Here is a 19,868-nt window from a genome sequence, read left to right on the forward strand (position 1 = left end):
GGGATCACTGCACAGCGGCAAGAGATAAATGAATGAAAGGCCTTTACATCACTGTGGTCATCAAATACCAGATGAGGCCACAAGGCCAGAATGTTAGGGATCAGGAGTTCTCTACAACCAAGCTAAACCCAGAAGGGTTTGAGATGGGTGCACAATGGTAATACCAGGGGACCTCTTGCCACAACCCCCCCATCAGTTCAGACATTCTACAACCTGCCTAGCAGAATCCTAGCATTCCTGTATAGTGGGCCAATAGTTACCAATGTCGGAGGTCACAACTGAGCAATGAATTATCAGCTTCTATCTGGGTTACCGGAGCTAATGCTTCTGGCCTGTGGGCTATGATAGCGTTGTCTAGGTAACCTCTTAGAAGCTGGGAGACTGCTTTTGCTAAAAGCCATCGACTCTTTCCTAGAACCCACGGGCTAGCTAATGTATCATTAAAATGGGATAAAAGGCCTGGCATCCTTGTCCCCATATCATGTCCCTTTCGTTGCCGTGACCTTTGAGCCAGACTCTATTCAGCTCTGTGTTTGGTCGTATTTTGTCCAAGTCCATAACACAGGGTGAAATCTTGTCCGCTGCCCTTTGGAGTGGGTATGCTTATCCCGCCCTTCTGCTTTCTTGCCAGCTCAGGCACCTCCAGTCCCTCATCCTTATTATAATGGAACCAAACCATGAGGTGAAGACAAAGGTGCCAGCAGCAGGTGGGACTTAACAGCCCTGAAAGTCCTAACGGTCCAATGACTAGTCCCCAAGCACAGGAGGGACATTTACGCTGGACGTGGGGCTCAGTAGCAGGAGGGACTCAGCAGCTGAAGTGTAACTCACTTCCTGACAGTCTGCAAAGCCTGAAGGGCAGAATCCTTGCTCATAAAAAAGGAAAATACTTCCTGAAACTTTGCCTGTCACCAACTGATGATTACCTTAGCCCGCTCTAAAAAATAAAACCAAAACCCAAAAACCAACCAACCAACCAAACAAAAACCTAATGAAAGTCTGACACTTCCTTTGTCCAAGCAAACAGCCTGGTCACCTCTGGGCCGTCAGGCTGAAGTCAGCCAGTGAATGGAGGCCCCAACTTTGCATGCTTTGTTTTTAGTGTGTGGGTGACTCTCATTTTCACTCCTTCCACGTTACAAGATCCCAGAGTCTGGTTCCTTTTCCTGTCCCATATTTGGGTTTCTTATATATTACTTACTATTTACCTGGTATTAACTGGCAAGCCTGGCTTTTATTTGGCAACCTTATTGTCTGAACTCTGTGGGTCTCCAGAGTGGGGAGTTGGTAGAGTCATCAGTGAGTGTCTGCGAAGCTGAGAACTGCCTTGGAGAATGTGGAGACCACAAGTCACTGTCTGTTAGTGACAAAAGCCACACACATTCTGAAAGGTGACCAGGGTACAGCCAATCAGAGTCTCCTTGCCACTTTATCTCCATACCTGTCCCCGAGGGGGAGGAGCAAGCTGGAGAGCCTCTCCTTCACAGTTCCTTCCAGGTCCAAGTGGGCCACGCTCTAAATTATGTGCATTTAAGGACTGGTTTTGTCTGGCAGGCGATGCGATTGTTAGAGAGGAATGGGCCCAGCACCGGGGAAGGGTTGTTCGGAGGGTGAGGGTGGGGGGACGGGGAACACCAGCAGACACACACTGATAAGCTGCAGGAGAGAGCAGACCTTCAAAACCACACATGTACGGCACGACATTAAACATACAGAATGTTCTGTGACTGATGTTTGAAAGACATTTTGAAGGCTTCGTGAATCACCCTTATTTCGTTAGCATCGCCTGACACTGCTCTCAGGGATTGCCTACCAAGAACTGAGTATCTCATCCACACTTTGCAGTCTGGACATGACTGGCCGGGCTCACGGTGTGGAGCCGTTCATGCTAGCAACGTTTCTCAGTTCGTCATGGCCAAAATCTTTGTTCAGCTCCTATGGGTTTTTTACGAGTCCTTACGTCAATTGTTAGCTCTAGTTAGTAGGGGTTTCAGAGGATTTATCACGCAAGCCTTCAGAAATTCTAGAACAAATGACAGTTACTGCGATTACATGTTTTTGAGAGGTTTTAGTATGAAGTGTTTGACTCAGATTCATGGTCCTCCTGCCTCAGCCTCCCTGGGACTGGAATTACAGGCATGCTCACCACGCCAGGCTAACGCGGACACTGGAGCCCCTAGCACTAACACAGAACAATATGATATCCTGGTATGGGCATCTCTAGTTTTCTCATTATTTATTAATATGATATCCGGGGTAGGCGTTTCTAATTTATTCGTCACTATTTATCTTGACTCTTACGTTTGTGGTGTTTTTGTAGAATTACTCTATTGTAGTGAGGCTGGATTCAATCATAAAATGAAACCCGGCTAAAATGGAGGGATTTTCGTGGCGCTCAATTGTTATTCAGTCACACACAGCTCAAGGCTGTATTACTATGCAGCTTCCAGTGCCATGGAAACTAGTTAAGCTTTCCCATGCCTCTGCATCAAAAATTTGCCGGTAAAAATACAGTTCCCCTGCAAAATCACAGTCAAGAGAGAGGAGCTGTTTCTATATGGCAGGGTTTAAACTAATGAAATAAATCTTTTTGCTGTAAAAAAAAACCTTCATAAATGCCTAGTCAATGTTACTGGTCCATCCATTTTTCTTTTCTTTTTCTTTTTTTTTGAATTTTAACAGGATATTTTAGGTCTCCTGGAAGAGTCACACCACGGCTACCTTGGAACAAAAAGAAATCAGGCTGACTCCAAGAAGCAAGTGTTTTTGGTTAGTCTCAGCCCGAGGAGGGCGGTAGCTGTCCCTGAGGAGTTTTACCACGGTGATGGAGGGAGGAGCATGTGAGAATGACGGGAGGCGTGGGTGGGGTCATGTGAGAAGACTGTTTTTCTATGTGGCACACAGGTGGAATTTTGTTCCTGTCAACCACGTGACTACAGCAAAACTACCCACTTCCGGGACGGCCAGGCTGGGGCTCCTGGCTCACTCACCGGTGCTGCTTTGGATGGTCCTCACCGTGGTGGTTGTGCGGGGAGGGGAGGACGACCTCAGTGAGACGCACTCGTCGTCCTGGGAGCAGCCCTTCTCGATGGCCCGCACATAGCTGTGGCTCCGCATGCGGAAGCAGCCAGGCATGGGCAGGTCGAGAGCTTCCACAGCCTGAGACTCCAGCTCACTGAACACAGACTCACACACGGACTCGAACTGTCCGTTCACCTCCATCTCGCTCACCTGTGGGCACAAACACGATAGTAAACACCTGGCTGGCCGTTCCCCACCAGCTTCTCCCGCCCACTATCTGGAAACTTCATTCCCCGCACGGGCAGCCTCGGTTACATATCATTCCAATGTGTATTAGTTTCCTTTATGCCACAGATTCTAAGTCAGTGGCATCTAGCTGGTAATATAATAGACGACATTTTTAAGGAAGACAGCTTTGGGGATGGGAAGAGATCTCAGCATGCAAGACCTCTTGCTTTGTAAGCCAGAGGGCCTGGGTTTGAATTCCCAGTACCTATAGTGAGAAGTGGTGTGCCTTAGGGTTTGAAGAGCTACCATGACCCTGGCAACTCTTATAAAGGAAAACATTTAATTGAGATGGCAGCTTATAGTTTCAGAGGTTCAGTCCATTATCATCAGGGTGGTGTCCGCAAACAGGCAGACACGGTGCTAGAGAGACAGCTGAGAGTTCTACATCACACAGGCAACAGGAAGTGAACTGAGACATTGGGTGGGGTTTGAGCATATGAGACCTCAAAGCCCAACCCCATAGTGAAACACTTCCTCCAGCAAGGCCACACCCACTCCACATCTCCTAATAGTGCCACGACCTTTGGGGGCCATTTGATTTCAAACCACCACACCGGACATGGCTATATGCACCTGTAACAGAAGCACTGGACAAAGCATTGGGCGGCAGAGACAGGCAAATCCTGATAGCTCATGGACCAGCCAGCCTAGCCAATCTGGGAGCTCCAATTTCAGTGAGAGACCTTGCTTCAAAAAAATCAGTGGAGCGCAACAGAGGAAGACTCCACCTTCTTGCTCTGGAACACACACCTGCACACTTCTGTGCATGTGTTCTTTACCTCTCCTATCAAAGGAGAGCAGTGAAGAAATTCAGGATGGGAAGGAAGCTTTGGCCCAATACCTTCTTGATAATTCTATTTACTGTTTCCACTTAACTTACTTTTATTTTGCATTGCTGGGGACAGAAGCTGGAGATGGGAGCCAGGGCCTCTTGCTGGGTAAGCATTTCATCACCGGCTCTGTTCTTCAGCCCCCCCTTATGTGTACACAGGGCCAAGTTTATTGGCTTGTGGTCATGGTTCGTGCATTTCAGTGTAACTTTTTAGCAACTACTATTTTTGTAAGCTATTTTCCTTTGCCTTTTGAAGTGACTAGCTCATCAAATAATTTCAAGGTTGACTGAAGTTCACTGAATGCAGAGTTTGGAGCATACATTTTTTTTAAAAAAAATTTTGTTTTGCAAGATATATTCTGTACTAAAATAGACCAAGCCTAGATATGTCAGAATCTTAAAAAGCACTATCAAGAATTCAAACTACTTACAGGTTTCATTTTTCATAAAAAATTAATAAACTTATTTTGGAGATAGGTTTTTAGGTTTTTAATGTAATCCTGACTGTCCAGGAGCTCTCTATACAGATCAGGCTGGTATTGAATGCACAGAGATCCTGCCTCTGCCTTTGGAGCCCTGGCATTGAAGGTGTACACCACTAGGATAGCCTCATCCATAAACTCTTTATAAATACATTCATGAAGATCTTTCATTCATAAAGACCTCTTTAGCAAAATCAGATAATTAAACAACAACAATAGATTTTAGCCTAATATTATAGTGCATGCCTTAGGTTGAGGCAGGTGAGTTCAAGGCTATATACCTTTGAGGCAGGGTCTCTCTCTGAATCTTGTACTGTTATTTTCTTAGCTAGGGTGGATGCCAGCAAGCCCTAGATACTCTCCTATACTTTTCAGTTCAGAGATGTGGATACAGACATGTTCAGATTGCATGGCTAGTTACATGGGTGTGGATACAGATCTTTCCAGATCGCACAGCTTGTTACATGGGTGTTGGGATTCAAACTCTGACCCTTACAATTGAACATCAAGCACTCCTACATGCTAAGCCATCTCTTTAGCTTTCTGAATCTGTGTTTTAAAATGATTATATAGATATTTAATCATACATATATATATAGTATATATATATTAGTATGTGTGTGTGTGCGCTTGCGTGTGTACCACAGTGTGTCTGTGGAGTTCAGAGAACAACTTGTCAGACTGGATTCTCATGTGAGTCCAGGTATCAAACTCAGGTTATCAGTCTTGGTGGCAAGTACTTGCTGGACCACCTCTCTGGCTCAGCCACTGAGTCAGAATCTGAGGTTAAGGATCTGCAAGGGTTTGTTTATTTTATATGTGACTCATTCAAGCTTGAAATAATCTCAAAGCAATTTATCCATGTATGTGCTCCGAGCTATAACTTCTTTGCTTTCTTCCCTCTCGATTATTGCTGTAGCAAAAATCACACACAACAAAAAAAGTGAAATAACTGCCCTTGTCAAGGCTGCAGACATTAACCTTGGCTGTCTGTCTTTCCCCAGGGTTTATACACCTTCTTTCCTAGTTTTAAAAAAGCTTGACTCATACAGCAAACGTAATTTTGTGACTTGTTTTTATTTGACTGAATCATCTAGGCTAAACATATATTCTTTATTCTTAATAGGATTGTTCTTCTTACACAGACATAGAAAACCAAAGGAAATAAATGTCTAACTTAACAAATAATAATAACCAAATATCCTTGGAAGTACTAACAAAATTAAGAATGGACATCCCCAAGCTACCTTGTAACCCTCCACATGCATATTTTAAAAACAACCCCAAGTCTAACCTCTACTTTACCCAATTTTTTTCTTTTTTGGTTTTTTTCGACACAGGGTTTCTCTGTGGCTTTGGAGCCTGTCCTGGAACTAGCTCTGTAGACCAGGCTGGTCTCGAACTCACAGAGATCCGCCTGCCTCTGCCTCCCGAGTGCTGGGATTAAAGGCGTGCGCCACCATCGGCCGGCTTACTTACTTTACCCAATTTTAAAAGCTTTTTCAACCACGTGTGAATCCCTGGGCCCTACACTTTAGTCACTGAAAACAATCCAGTACACAATCCAATCAAAAGGAATCAAAACCCAGGGACTCCTGGATGCTAGGCAGACACTCTCATTATTAGAGACAACTCCAGCCTCTAAAACATCATTTACTTAAAAGGATTAAGTTACACTTATGTACATCTATACTTATGTGCATGCATGTGTACATGGGTTATGTGTGTGGGTGTGCGTGCCGGAGTGTGCATGTGGTCGGAAGTAACCGCGTGGGAGTCAGTTCTCAGCCTGTGAGTATCAGCTTCGAGTATCTTTCGATTGTATTGTGTTAGGGAGTTTTATTTTAAATGTTGTTATTTCAGTTTCATGAATCGCTAAGTGGTTTTGGGCTTGCAATTGGGACACTTTCTGAAGTGGCCTCAAATCTACGTCGGCTGTTCTGTATTTTATATCTATGTGAAGTGGCATTCTCAGCACAGACGGTGGCACACTCAGAAAAACACCAAAGACACCCTTGCTCCTGCTATCTAATATTCAGCCAGGATTGAGGTTTCGCTCTGTAGACCAGGCTGGCCTCAAAATCACAGAGATCCGCCTGCTTCTGCCTCCTGAGTGCTGGGATTAAAAGCGTGTGCCACCACCGCCCAGCAGGATTGAGTTCTCTATAGCATCTTAAGCATGTCAATTCGCTTTCATATTTAATAAATAGTACAATATACATATGTCCAAGCATTGCTTTAAAATAAACTTATGCTTAGTCATCAGCAAGTTTGTACACTTATTTTATATATGTTGCACAAAAAATTTAAGCATAAAGGGGTCATAAGTTTAAAAACGTTTAAGAAGTACACCTGAGTCTAATTCCTTGGTTTTTAACATTTTACTTGGATCCTTCTTCTGAGCCTTTGGTGAATAATGTCAGATTTTAAATAGGAACAGAGTACAATGGGCTTAACTTCAACACTATTTTCTACATATATATATATATTAATATATACATGAAATACTATATGAGAATAACTCACAAAATCTTCTTTCAGAAAAGTCGGTATGTATAGCTGAGTGACTTTGAAGAATTGTTCTCTGGATAATAACAATGTTGCAACTGTAGCAGGAAGTTCAAAATTGTCCTTAAAGCTAATGTGATATTTGAAAGTTGAATATAGGCTAGACAAATGACGTGTCATTAGAACTCCATTAAGGATGGTCAATCTTTCTGTCTTTTTTTTTTTTTCTTAACTCAAGGCCAAATGACTCCAGCGTGGAATTGCAGCACTTGACCCGAAGGCAGCATTAGTCTTTTCCAGGCCTGATATCTGACGAAGCTATCATTGGGAAGCGATGGCCCAAGGAAGGTCATACCCACAGCACAGGGACCTGAAGTGGCCAGCAGCACAGCACAGTGGCCTGCTGCGGGATAGGACGCGTTTCCTTCTGCTGAAAACACTAAGGTTATAACGTTTATAATGTGTATACATCTTTTCACAGTTTTATTTACTTTCTGAGATAGGGTTTTACCATCTAGCTCTGACCGTTTTACTTTCTGAGATAGGGTTTTACCATCTAGCTCTGACCGTCCTGGAACTCACAGAGCTCTGCCTTCCTCTGTCTCCCGAGCATGGGATTAGATGCATGTGCTGCACAAAACCTTTTTACGGACGCATTCTATATGTAATTTTGCCTTGATGACCCCACTCTACGCTGTAGTACTTTTATGACTATGGTTTAGCCAGTGATGTCTACCTTAGGAACGAACCCCTCAAGCAACACTGCATTGGAAGCCTCTTCCATCAACACCATCCTTAAATTTGATGGTGCCTATTTGATAGGCTGTGAATTTCCCAGGATTCCCTCCTAGTGCCTGACTCACCTGCAAAGGGCCTCTCTTCTCTTAGTAGACCATCAAGACTAGGAGATGGGGATGAACACGTGGCTTACATTGCAGCTTTCAGTCAACTCCGTCAATGTCCCCGTGCCTCTCCGCCCCCGCCTGCCGCGCCCCCGCCCTCTCAGTTCTCCCCGATAATGACGCGTGCCCACTGAGGTTCGGATGGCTCTCACCTGGCTGATGGTGCTCATGGCGCGCATGTAGCTCTCATTTCTGGAGCGGAACTTTGGCGATGTGAGCAAGCCTGCAGGGTCCAGGCTGTCCAGGCTTCTGTTGATGGAGACTTCACTCACGGCCCTCAGGTAACTGTGACTCCGGATCTGGAGTTTGGGTGAGTGTTCATTGGAGATCCTGGAAGAGACCAAAGGAAGGAAGGGTTTGCTGCGTGTTTACTGGAGGTCCTGGAGGAGGAGTCATATTCCACAGGGGCAGTGAGTTAGCTGTGGTTGCTGTCTTTGGTGCAGCACCCTTAACACCAGGACAAACAGCACTGAGGTCTTATTGCTAATGTGTCATAGTGAGACTCAGGAGGATAACCTGTTCTTACGTTTCTATTCTTGCTTTCTTTTAAATTAAAATTTGTTCCAATAGACATATAATAATTTTATATGCATAAATAGAGGTCATGGTGCGATATTTTAGTGCACTATTTTCTTTCTGAGACAGGGTTTCTCTGGTAGCCGTCGCTGTCCTGGAACTCACAGAGATCCACCTGCGTCTGCCTCCCAAGTGCTGGGATTAAAGACGTGCGCCATCACTACCATCGCCTCACTAGTGCATGCATTCCTTTGGGAATGTGGCTGTAGCTGCTGGTTGGCTGACCATGTCCCATTGGATGGTCTCACACACAGCCTTCAAATGAATGGAGATCAGTTATTTACCAGTGACGTGAGAGCAGCTGAACATTCAGTTATTGGGAAAAGAAATTATTCTTATCCATGCAGATTAAAAATGAAAATATTAGAAGCCATCATAAGTAGATCTAACAATGAATAAAAATCAGATTTAGTCACCCCTGCTAAAGGCTCTCTAGGGCGCATTGCATGAAGATAAATAGACCCACAGGAAAGAAGTTTATATGATATCAGGCACAAGACAAGGTGTGCAGGCTGGAGAGATGGCTCACAGGTTAAGAGCACTGACTGCTCTTCCAGAGGTCCTGAGTTCAATTCCCAGCAACCACATGGTGGCTCACAACCATCTGTAATGAGATCTGGTGCCCTCTACTGGCCTATAGGATATATTATATACATAATAAATAAATCTAAAAAAAAGGGGACAAGGTGTGCAGTCTCACTGAAATCCAGAGAAATGTTGACTACAAAAAAAAAAAAATCACACGTTTTCAAAGCACAGCCATGGGAAGTAAGAACACTCCAAATGTCCTTGAAGCAGCAATGCATGAGGTCACACCCATTCCTAAGGATTACAGGAAACTGCTTAATAACGGCTGAAAAACAGATTCCGGGTAAGACTGCTACCCCAGAATTTGCTTAGCAGCAGTTTTATTCATCACTTGGGCAGACAAAACACTGAAAACAGATGTAGACCAAATGTCTGAAGGAAACCTGGTATTTTATTACGATGAGGAAGAAATGATTGTTCTAGAAGCCTGTCCTATGGGTTATCTGGGCAGCTCTCAAGAAAGAGGATGCCTCTGCCAGGACAAGCGGATATTTTTTATGTGTTAATGATATTCCGGAAATCCATATTGGGTTCCTTTGCCATCCCAGGAATTCTACCCAGCCAGTAAACTTCAATTTATTTTCTCAAACATCTCTGTTTTGAAAAGTGTGTTAAGCTTTTATAAGCTAATGTTCACTTCCACTTAGAACCCGAGCACATGGTGACACATTTGTTTTCTTTTGACCCAGAGCAATGACGCCCCCCCCCAAACAAATGATGGTGCCATTGTGTACGGTCATCAGGGCAACGATGGGAGTGGTGCTTTCATAATAGAATATATGCAAGAAGAAACGAAAGTCCAGTTTTTGAAAAGCGAGTGTCTGCTGGCTGAGATGCGGAAATGAGGCATCACCGTGACAACCACTCATCTTGGTCACTTGTTATAAAATAAGGCATTGTTCCAAACATTTCAAAGGGGGAAAAAAAATTGAGAAGGAACTGAATAGCTCCCTTTCAGTGAGTCATTTCTGATAAAAAAAAAAACACAAAACACAAACAACGCACACCTCAGTAACCTATGACACACAAGGAAATGAACTTTATCTAATCTAGAGGGTAGAGGTTGCAGCTATCCACACAGAAGACTGCCTGGACCTGCACTTCCTGGTGCAGAAGAGGCCAGTAAGAAACGTTGACACACAGTTTGCTCATTGCCCCCTCCACGGCAATGGATACCCCCTGAAGGAGGTGCGCACAGTCAGAACTGGGAGAGAGAACTACTCTTTAGTGTCAACTTCTTGGAATAAGACCAGCCTTCTCCCACTGTCCTTCCTGAATCCTCTGAGACTTATCCTTCCGAAGTCCATAAAAACTCAAGTGGGATTTTGGCCTTGGGGGAGACGGGCAGAGAACCCTACTCACTATTATATCCCTAAGCACAGCCACTTAAAGAGACAACCCTTAAGGGCGCTCTGGGGTTGATCGTGAGGCTGTGATTGCAAAGAAGATCTGAGAAGACTCGGACCATAAAGTTTCAAGCCTATGCCTTAAGAAAGAAAATGACCAACTTCGTAATATAGAAGCAAAAATATGACCAGATGATTGGTTATTATATTATTTTATTTATTTTACATTAGTTTTAACTGAAGAGAAGTGATTCCATGTGACTGTGTCTAACAAGAGTCTTGGGTGGGGACGGGACACCTAACTGGTCCATCTGAGCTCTAAGCTTTTGCTCTTTCTCATCTGGTTTTGACTCTGACTCCTACAATGTCTACGTAAAACAATGCCATATGCACAGAGGCAACGTCTGGCTTGGTTCTATTCTGAAAATGAAGATATTTGATCTTGGCCATGACCCCCTTATTGAAGTATACCACAGACATTCATGGCTTAAATGGGGCTTTGATTCCTTGGGCTTTTGGGTAGAAAATGGTACTTCAGCCAGTGACGGCATTTGGTTACCGGGTTTCAAGATGTTTTATGAGTTAATCTGCTTCAGTAAAACTGAGGCCAACTTTTCCCCCCTCATCCTGCTGTGTATGCTCTATAAAGGGCTATCTTTTGATCAAATTGTTTCTTGGGTCGATGCCTCTTGGATGATTTCCACCTGACATTTCTTACTACTTATTAAACATGCAGGTATTGATATTATCCCACTATATAACAAGAAACAACTTCTCTAAGAGTCTGCATGGTTTGAAGATAATTTACTTATTATGAAAATCTGATCTTGAGACAGGGTCTCATTAAGTATCCAAGGCTTGCCTTGAACTCGAGAGCCTTCTTGCCTCAGTTTCCCTCATGCTTGTATTATAGGCAGGTGCCACCAAACCCAACTTGTTGAAGGCAATTTAAGTAGAAACCTTCCTATTTCTGACTTCTCCACTGTGACGTTCTGAATAAGGATGGCCTCCATAGGCTCATATGGTTGAATGCTAAGTCACCAGGGCATGGAACTCTTTGATAGGATTAGAAGGATTAGGAGGTGTGGCCTTGTTGGAGGAAGTGTGTCACTGGGGTCTGGGGTGGCCTTTGAAGTTTCAAAAGCCCATGCCAGGCTCAGAGTCTCTCTCTCTCTCTCTCTCTCTCTCTCTCTCTCTCCCTCTCTGCCTGTGGATCAGGATTTATCTCTGAGCTCCAGCTCCAGCACCATGTTTGCCTGCTGCCATGTTTGTTACCATGACGATAATGGACTAACCTTTAGAGACTGTAAGCCAGCCCTCCATGAAAGCCTTTCTGTTATAATTTTGCCTTGGTCGTGGTGTCTCTTCACAGGAATAGAGTAAATGACTAAGCAATAGTGACTAAGACATCCATCTTTATTCCTTTCCCTTCTACTTCTTAGGGACTTCTGTCTGGAAGCTTATTAGTGTTCTTCCTCAAACCTGTCCTTAAATGCCTCCCCCCCATCCATGACATTACAGTTTTTTACCTTCTTTATCAGATTTTATCACCATGCCATCAAAAGTCTACTTTGTCTTTTTATCCTACATTATTTCCCTGCACAACTCGACCTGACTCTATTATTGAATAGGCATCAACCCTCCTGCGTCTATGAGGTGCATAGCTCCCTCCTAACCTGGCCCTTTCTATTAACAACTGCAGCATGTTACCTGATGCTCCGCCAGCACCCAGCTCCTCCTGACTTCCCAGTGAACACATCTGTCTGCCAGCACCCAGCTCCTCCTGACTTCCCAGTGAACACATCTGTCCGCCAGCACCCCCAGCTCCTCCTGACTTCCCAGTGAACACATCTGTCCGCCAGCACCCAGCTCCTCCTGACTTCCCAGTGAACACATCTGTCTGCCAGCACCCAGCTCCTCCTGACTTCCCAGTGAACACATCTCTCCGCACTCTTGTTCTCTTTGATTCCACAGCCCAGCAGACACACTAAAACCTACACAGTCAAGCAAGTTGGAAACCCAGGCATTTAGTCTGTCTTCTCTCAACTGTCCAAGCCATTTGGTCACCACAGCTCCTCAGCTTTGCTTCCTGTATGTTTACAACTGGCTTCTCTCCCCACTGTCTCTCCCACTACATGCTCAGGCCCAGCCTTTGTTGTGATTCTCCTGACCAGGTCCCCTGCCACTGGCGCACACCTTCCGCCTCTGCCCCTCTTGTTCTGATCAGTATTTGACAATCTCTGGTTCAGCTTTGTCTGCAGAGAGCCTCCGTCACTCCCTCAGCTGGGTAAAGTCTCCCTCTGCGAATGCCTTCTCTCTTTGTCTGTTGCTTCAGCCTCCAATCTTCCCGGCTCCTTTGACTTTCATTTTTTACATGCTCATACACTCTTTGGGTTTTTAAGATCTCAGAGGGAGAACCAGGATTGCATTCATCTTGTTACACGGGTCTCACTGTGTAGACCAGGTTAGCCTTTGACTTGTGATCCTCGGCTTCCTGACACAGCGCGGAGCATCAGGCACCCCCACCGCAACCCCCCGTGAAGCTTTAATTTTACGGTCACAGTGGTTGAGAGAGTCTGCGCTGCAGGGACTGTATTTGGACGGCCTCATGAAGTCGATGACACAGTGAGAAAATAAGGAGCGACAGAGATACCATCGCGCTCGACCACGGTTTTCCTCGGTCTCATAAGTGATCTTTATTACTGCAGGCCAACTCCACAGAGCCGATTTCATCATGGGGTTTTCATGCACACACAGAGCCCTTCGGTGAGCTCCACCCTGGTGCTCCCTGTGCACCCTTCCCCGCTTCAGCTGCTCTTGTTCCCTAGTAGTCCTCCTGCTTCCTGCTTTACAAGGATTCCGTGTGTGGAAAGAGCGTGCAATGCCTGTTCCATGAGTCTCGATTGCTCTACCATCACGGCCCTTACTGCTATGCATCTTACACACGATTGTGTTCCTCACTCCGTCTGAATGCTGCCTCGTTATGTATGCACACTGCATTTTCTTTATCCATTCATCTGCTGGTGGGGGTCTAGGGTGTTGGACTTGGCTATGTGAATAGTGTTCATGGAGGAGTTTAAAAATGTTGTAAGATGCCGGGTGGTGGCGGCGGCGCACGCCTTTAATCCCAGCGCTCGGGAGGCAGAGGCAGGCGGATCTCTGTGAGTTCGAGGCCAGACTGGTCTACAAGAGCTAGTTACAGGACAGGCTCCAAAGCTACAGAGAAACCCTGTCTTGAAAAAACAAACAAACAAAAATACCTTAAGATATAATCCACCCTTAAAAGTCTGAGGTTCACCGGTTCTTAGCATGTTTGTAGAATTGAATAAGCATAATCACTATATGCATATCCTTTAAACATCATTACAGGAATCTACTGACCATTATTGGCCAATGGGTATTTATAGAAGATAGCACAATTCCCCCATTCCAAGCCCTTGCACTGCCAGGCACAGAGGGTTCTTTCAAACTTTATTCTTTGTCATACCATACTGTTTCCTTAACATTAATTTTCCTTCAGTTTCACAAAAATGAAAATTCAGAACAGGATCCATTTAGCCAATGATTGCCCCTTCAGAAGAGCAATAGCTTACATACAAAGGCAACTGGTAAAGAGTAGGAAACATGTTAAGGAGTGGACTCCCATAGATTCATATAGATTCATGCTATATTCTTTGCTGCATTGCGTCCGTAAATGTTTGATGTGGTAGATAAATGTCAGCATTAACTGCAAGTCGTTCCAACTGTCAAGTGCCATAGACACAGAGACATTCCTATTTCCCAAGAGTCCCAGGGCTGTGGTCAAAGAAAGTCAAGGGAATGTTTGGAGAGTCATTTAATGCTGTTGTGTTTCATCTGCTCTATTAACTTTTCTCTGTAGGAAAAAAAGACAGATTTGGTTGGAATTTTCTGTCTGCCCAACTGTGGGCCTGCTGGAGAGTCAAAGGCCCAGTACATGTGGAGCCAAGTGCTAGACCCTGGGGTAAGTGGTTAAGTTCTGAGAATCACACAAATTGCAACTGCAACCTTTTTCACAGCCAACCATCTCATGCATAGAAATTATTACTAGCAAATGAATTTCCTATGTTTCAAATGTGCTTATATCAATCACACTTAGGTTTGTATGACTCTTAGGATTCAAATGTTCTCCTCAGACTTTTACCGTATCCAGCACTGATGGCAAAGCAATGAAAAGACACCAGGGGTACATATGGCTCGGGTTGGCTACAGCAGGGAACAGCTGACTCCTGCCTGCTAGAACTCTAGTTTTCAGATGGAGACAAACATGCAGGCCCAACTTCAAGAGAATCTCTGTTAGGCTTTTACCAGTTCCAGGAAAAGGAATAGAGCAATAGGAAAAGAAGGGTCTCAGCTGGAGTGTGGAGAAGAGCTTCGAAGAGAAGGAAGCTTTGAGTTAGAACCCCAATGACAAGATTTCCCGGGGGCACAAGGAATTCCAGACCAGGGAACTAAGGGGCAAAGGAGGCTTGGCAGTAGAGTAACCGATATCCAGAATGCTGGGTTATGCAGAGCAAGTCAGTGCAGCCGGGAGGGCTCTATGTGTTGTAGCTGCCTGCTGGCCAGGCTATGTCATCAAATGGTTGGCTCCCAGAGACAGCAGCCTCGGGCTGTGTTCCCAAGCTCATTTGAGGCCTCCTCAAATAACTGCTGAACAGCAAGCGAGGAAGAGGGTGGTTAGATGTAAAGGCCCGTTCAGATACTGGGACAGGAGGCTCTGGGAGGTCTTGATGAGGTCATGAAGTGAACCAGAGACCGGAAGAAGCCCAGCTAGGGTGTGCAGGACAGACTCTAAGAATCGGCAGTGACAGAAGAGCTGTCCAGAGCCCTGTCCCTGAACAATGGAAAGTCTGCAGTGACACTTTCTCCCACTATGAAGAACATGGGTCTGGGGATTTAGTTCCCTCTTTGGGAAAAAGAAATACCCCTTCTTAACCCTTGCATGCACCCACAGAGTCTGGGGTTGGCTGAAGACAGAGCAGGGGTCATGCAAAGATTTATTTCTGAAGAACCACATGCAGGATGTTGCTGGCTACAGCCGAGCCTTCCAAAGGGTTCTGTGTGCATCTGGACAAATCCAGGAACTGCCCATAACGGAACTGCAACTGGAGCAGAGCGAGGTCCAGGAACCACTGCCCGCAACCGAACCGCAACTGGAGCAGTGAAGTTTCTCCCTGCTTGTTTTCACCTGATCCAGGTTGTCAGTTTCATGAAAATTGTCGTACACCTTAAACCAGCACCTGAAATTGCCTTTGCTTTAGTTTGCCCAGGACCACACCGAGAACCAAATCAATGGAAACAGGCCAGTGAGAAAGCAAAGGAACCCATACAAGTCCTTTAACCCATAGAAGTCCGTTAACATGAGGACGTCTACCGTGGGCTGCTTGTCCAGAGAGCTTGGCTCTGTTTAATTGGTAACCTGAGACCTTCAGTTTAAGACCTGATTGAATCTTAAATGCTAAAGCATCGGGTGAGCCCCATTTTTCTTGTTTTCAAGAAGCAATAGTGGAATGGAGAGATGGCTCAGTGGTTAAGAGCTTTGCCTGCTCTTGCAAAGGTCCTGAGTTCAATTCCCAGCAACCACATGGCGGCTCACAACCATCTGTAATGAGGTCTGGTGCCCTCTTCTGGCCTGCAGGCATACAAGCAGACAGAATACTGCATACATAATAAATAAATAAATAAATAAATAAATAAATATATATATTTTAAGAAAGCAATAGTAACAGCCACCTTCCACAGCCCAGAGGACTTACTGCAGTATAATCATCTGTCTTCCTCTTACTGTGGAGAAGACAAACATCACATAAACTACTCCAGGAAAGCACAAGAGAATCTGAGCAGGGGGCAGAAGGACCTAAGGGAGGGAGGGGGAGATGCTGAGGGTGGAGTAAGTTCAGTGAACATTGTATACATTATGTCCTACAATAACACGGACAGTTAATATGCACAATGAGCTGCGAAAAATCACCATTATAATCATGATTTCTGTGTACAGTTCAGCGGCATGAAATACATTTCTATCCTTATGCAACCACATACTGTCCCTCTCTAGAACTGCTCTTCCAACTGAACTGCTGAACACCGGTGCTCCCCAACCTCCTCCTGTAGCCTGCTGAACACCGGTGCTCCGCATCCTTCTCCTGTAGCCTGCTGAACACCGGTGCTCCCCATCCTCCTCCTGTAGCCTGCTGAACACCGGTGCTCCCCATCCTCCTCCTGTAGCCTGCTGAACACCGGTGCTCCCCATTCTCCTCCTGTAGCCTGCTGAACACCGGTGCTCCCCATCCTCCTCCTGTAGCCTGCTGAACACCAGTACTCCCCATCCTTCTCCTGTAGCCTGCTGAACACCGGTGCTCCCCATTCTCCTCCTGTAGCCTGCTGAACACCGGTGCTCCCCATTCTCCTCCTGTAGCCTGCTGAACACCGGTGCTCCCCATCCTCCTCCTGTAGCCTGCTGAACACCAGTACTCCCCATCCTTCTCCTGTAGCCTGCTGAACACCGGTGCACCCCATCCTCCTCCTGTAGCCTGCTGAACACCGACGCTCCCCATCCTCCTCCTGTAGCCTGCTGAACACCGGTGCTCCCCATCCTCCTGTAACCTGCTGAACACCGATGCTCCCCATCCTCCTCCTGTAGCCTGCTGAACACCGGTGCTCCCCATCCTCCTGTAACCTGCTGAACACCGATGCTCCCCACCCTCCTCCTGTAGCCTGCTGAACACCAGTACTCCCCATCCTCCTCCTGTAGCCTGCTGAATACTGGTGCTCCCCATCCTCCTCCTGTAGCCTGCTGAACACCAGTACTCCCCATCCTCCTCCTGTAGCCCCCAGCAACCACCATTTTACTTTCTGCCTCTGAGTCCAGCCACTCTAGGTATCTCCTATAAGTGGAGCAAAGCAGTATTTTCCTTTTGTGCCTGGCTCTTGCTCTTAGCAATGCCTTCACCGCTTAGCTACATTAGCACAGGCTCCCATTTCCATCTTTCAAGGTTAACTACTATCACTGAATACACCTTGTGTATCCTTCCTGTAGGCAGACACTCAATTTGATTCCCACCTTTCAGTAACTGTGTAATGCTGCTCTGAACTTGAGTGTGCATATAACTTCTTGAGTTCCTGCTTTCATTTTTTGATTACACATCCAGAAGTAGGAATCTCTCCTTAGCAGAAGGACTTGTTTCTTTTTCAATTCCATTTCCTATCAGTTTTGCTACCAACACCTATAAGGACCAATGCAATGAAAAACAAGCTACCACTTTCCCCCAAGGAAACACTCTTTGGATTATTTACTGCATATTCTAAGGATGTTAAACAATATAGTAGTATTTCACAAATGTTTACTGCCATGGTGAAAATATAAAAAAATATACTTCTCCCAGGGACAGAACACTCATCCCTGGATGCCTGCTGACCCTGGATGGCTGCAGCATCTTACAGACACCAGAATCTGCACACTCTTGTATACAGATACATAAATGTATATACAACCTCGCTTTCACCTTCAATGATGTCTGGGTACTCATAACATCCAGAAAAATGAAAACGCAGTATACATAGCTGTTCTATTGTACATTTAAGGGAATAATGACAAGAAGACTGCACTTTTTCAACACAGAAACACTTTGGAAGTATTCTCATTCACAGCTCATTGAAGCTCTTCTGCATGAAGAACCCATGGATACAGATGATAATACCGTAAATTAAGAGTATAATTTTACTGCTATAGCAATTGAAAAACTGTAAAGTAATTAAAACTTGATATAGTATTATCAAAGATATATTGCTGTGGTTAAGAAATCTGGAAAAAATAATCTCATAAGCAGCTAGAGATTGTTAAGAGGCTGCGGAGAGCAATGTCAGTTAATGGACTGGTTACAAGGGCGATCATTCCCTATGCACCAGGCAGTAAGAGCCCATGTGGTAATTTTTAGCAGTGGGTAGAGAGTGATCCCAATGCTTTCTGCGTGTCAGCAACAGGGAAAGGAAGTGACGTAGGGTACTGACTACCACTGCAAGCTCTAGAACAACAAATAGCCCAGAACACACTATGACCAATTAAGAACATATTGGAAACTAATGAAAAAAGACATTGTTTCACCAAACTGATCTGGGACTCTTGGCTAATAAATTGATATAAAGAAGAATCAAGTAGAAATTTTAGAACTGAAAAAAAAAAACGGAGCAACTGAAAGGCAAATCTTAGCAGCTGGCTTCCGAGGCAGGATGGAAAGGGAGAGGAAAGAACCCGAGGCAGGATGGAAAGGGAGAGGAAAGAACCCGAGCCCTGGAGGACAGGGTAGAGGAAATCTCCCAGTCTGCACGGCAGACAGAAATAAACTAAAAAGAAAAGTTTGAGAGCTCACAGACCGGTGGGTTTTTCCTGTTGTTAGAATTCTGGGGGTGGGGGTGGATAGCTTAGACTCAGCAGGAGTGAGCGGGAGTACGAGGGGCTAACGGGTGATTAGGGCCACAATATACTGCACACCTGCGTGAAATTGTTAAAAAAAAAAAGAGTTTTAGAAAGTGGCTTAAAACTTGTTAAAAATGGCTACGAACTCTCTGAATTTATCAAGACACACAACTGTAGAAATAAGAAGCTAAGTAAATCCCAAACAGGACAATCATAGAGAAATCTAACCAAGACGTCATACGTAACAGCTCTAAGCGAGAGACAAAGAAAACATGTTGACACAGTCACAGAAAATGACACCCATCCCTTGGGGAAAACCAACTTGAGTGACACAGATTTGTCCTTTGGAGTCATGATGACAAGAAGATGCACAGAAATTTTCAAATGCTAAAGAAAAAGAACTGTTGCCGCCAACTTTTATACCCAGAAAAATCATCCCAGGGAATGGATAAGAATAGAGACATTCTCAGTCAAAGAAAAACTAAAAGCAGATCTACTGTGAAAGAATGGAGACAAAATGTACGCATTTGATAAGCCTCTTCAAATAAAAGAGCAGAGGCAGAGATTACCACCACCACGCGTGAGGCAAGAACCGTCATGATAGAGTCTACAGACACACTGCATGGATGCGCGACGGGCTCAATAGATCAATACAGGACAAAGAAGCACACGGCCAAATCACCTGATGTAGAGAATACATTTGACAGGATTCAGCACACACACAGTCACCAAAACCAGGAATATCATTGCCCATCCTCAGTTTGGTACGGAGCATTGACTATGTCTGCAGCTAATGATACAGCTGATGGAGAAGAACGGATTCCTGTCCTCTGGATAATCAGAAACAAGCTGAGGACGCTGTCTGTGTTCTTGTTAATGCAGCAGTGGACTTTC

General features: G+C 45.0%; 1 protein-coding gene across 12 annotated transcripts in view; it reads right to left on the reverse strand.

The window, feature by feature from the left end:
• Positions 1-19,868, reverse strand: part of LOC121458699 (disks large-associated protein 1) — a 798,580-nt gene that overhangs the window by 153,886 nt on the left and 624,826 nt on the right. For all 12 annotated transcript variants that reach the window (XM_041667976.1, XM_041667977.1, XM_041667979.1 and 9 more), the window contains 2 exons: positions 8,186-8,363; positions 2,991-3,231 (listed from right to left, as the gene is read on the reverse strand). In XM_041667976.1, the coding sequence (XP_041523910.1) occupies positions 2,991-3,231; positions 8,186-8,363 (419 nt within the window). The remainder of the gene's footprint in view (positions 1-2,990; positions 3,232-8,185; positions 8,364-19,868) is intronic.

Source organism: Microtus oregoni, unplaced genomic scaffold (genome assembly GCF_018167655.1).
Source record: "Microtus oregoni isolate MIOR12 unplaced genomic scaffold, Mior012 000018F_ref0000195, whole genome shotgun sequence".
NCBI classification, from domain to species: Eukaryota; Metazoa; Chordata; class Mammalia; order Rodentia; family Cricetidae; genus Microtus; species Microtus oregoni.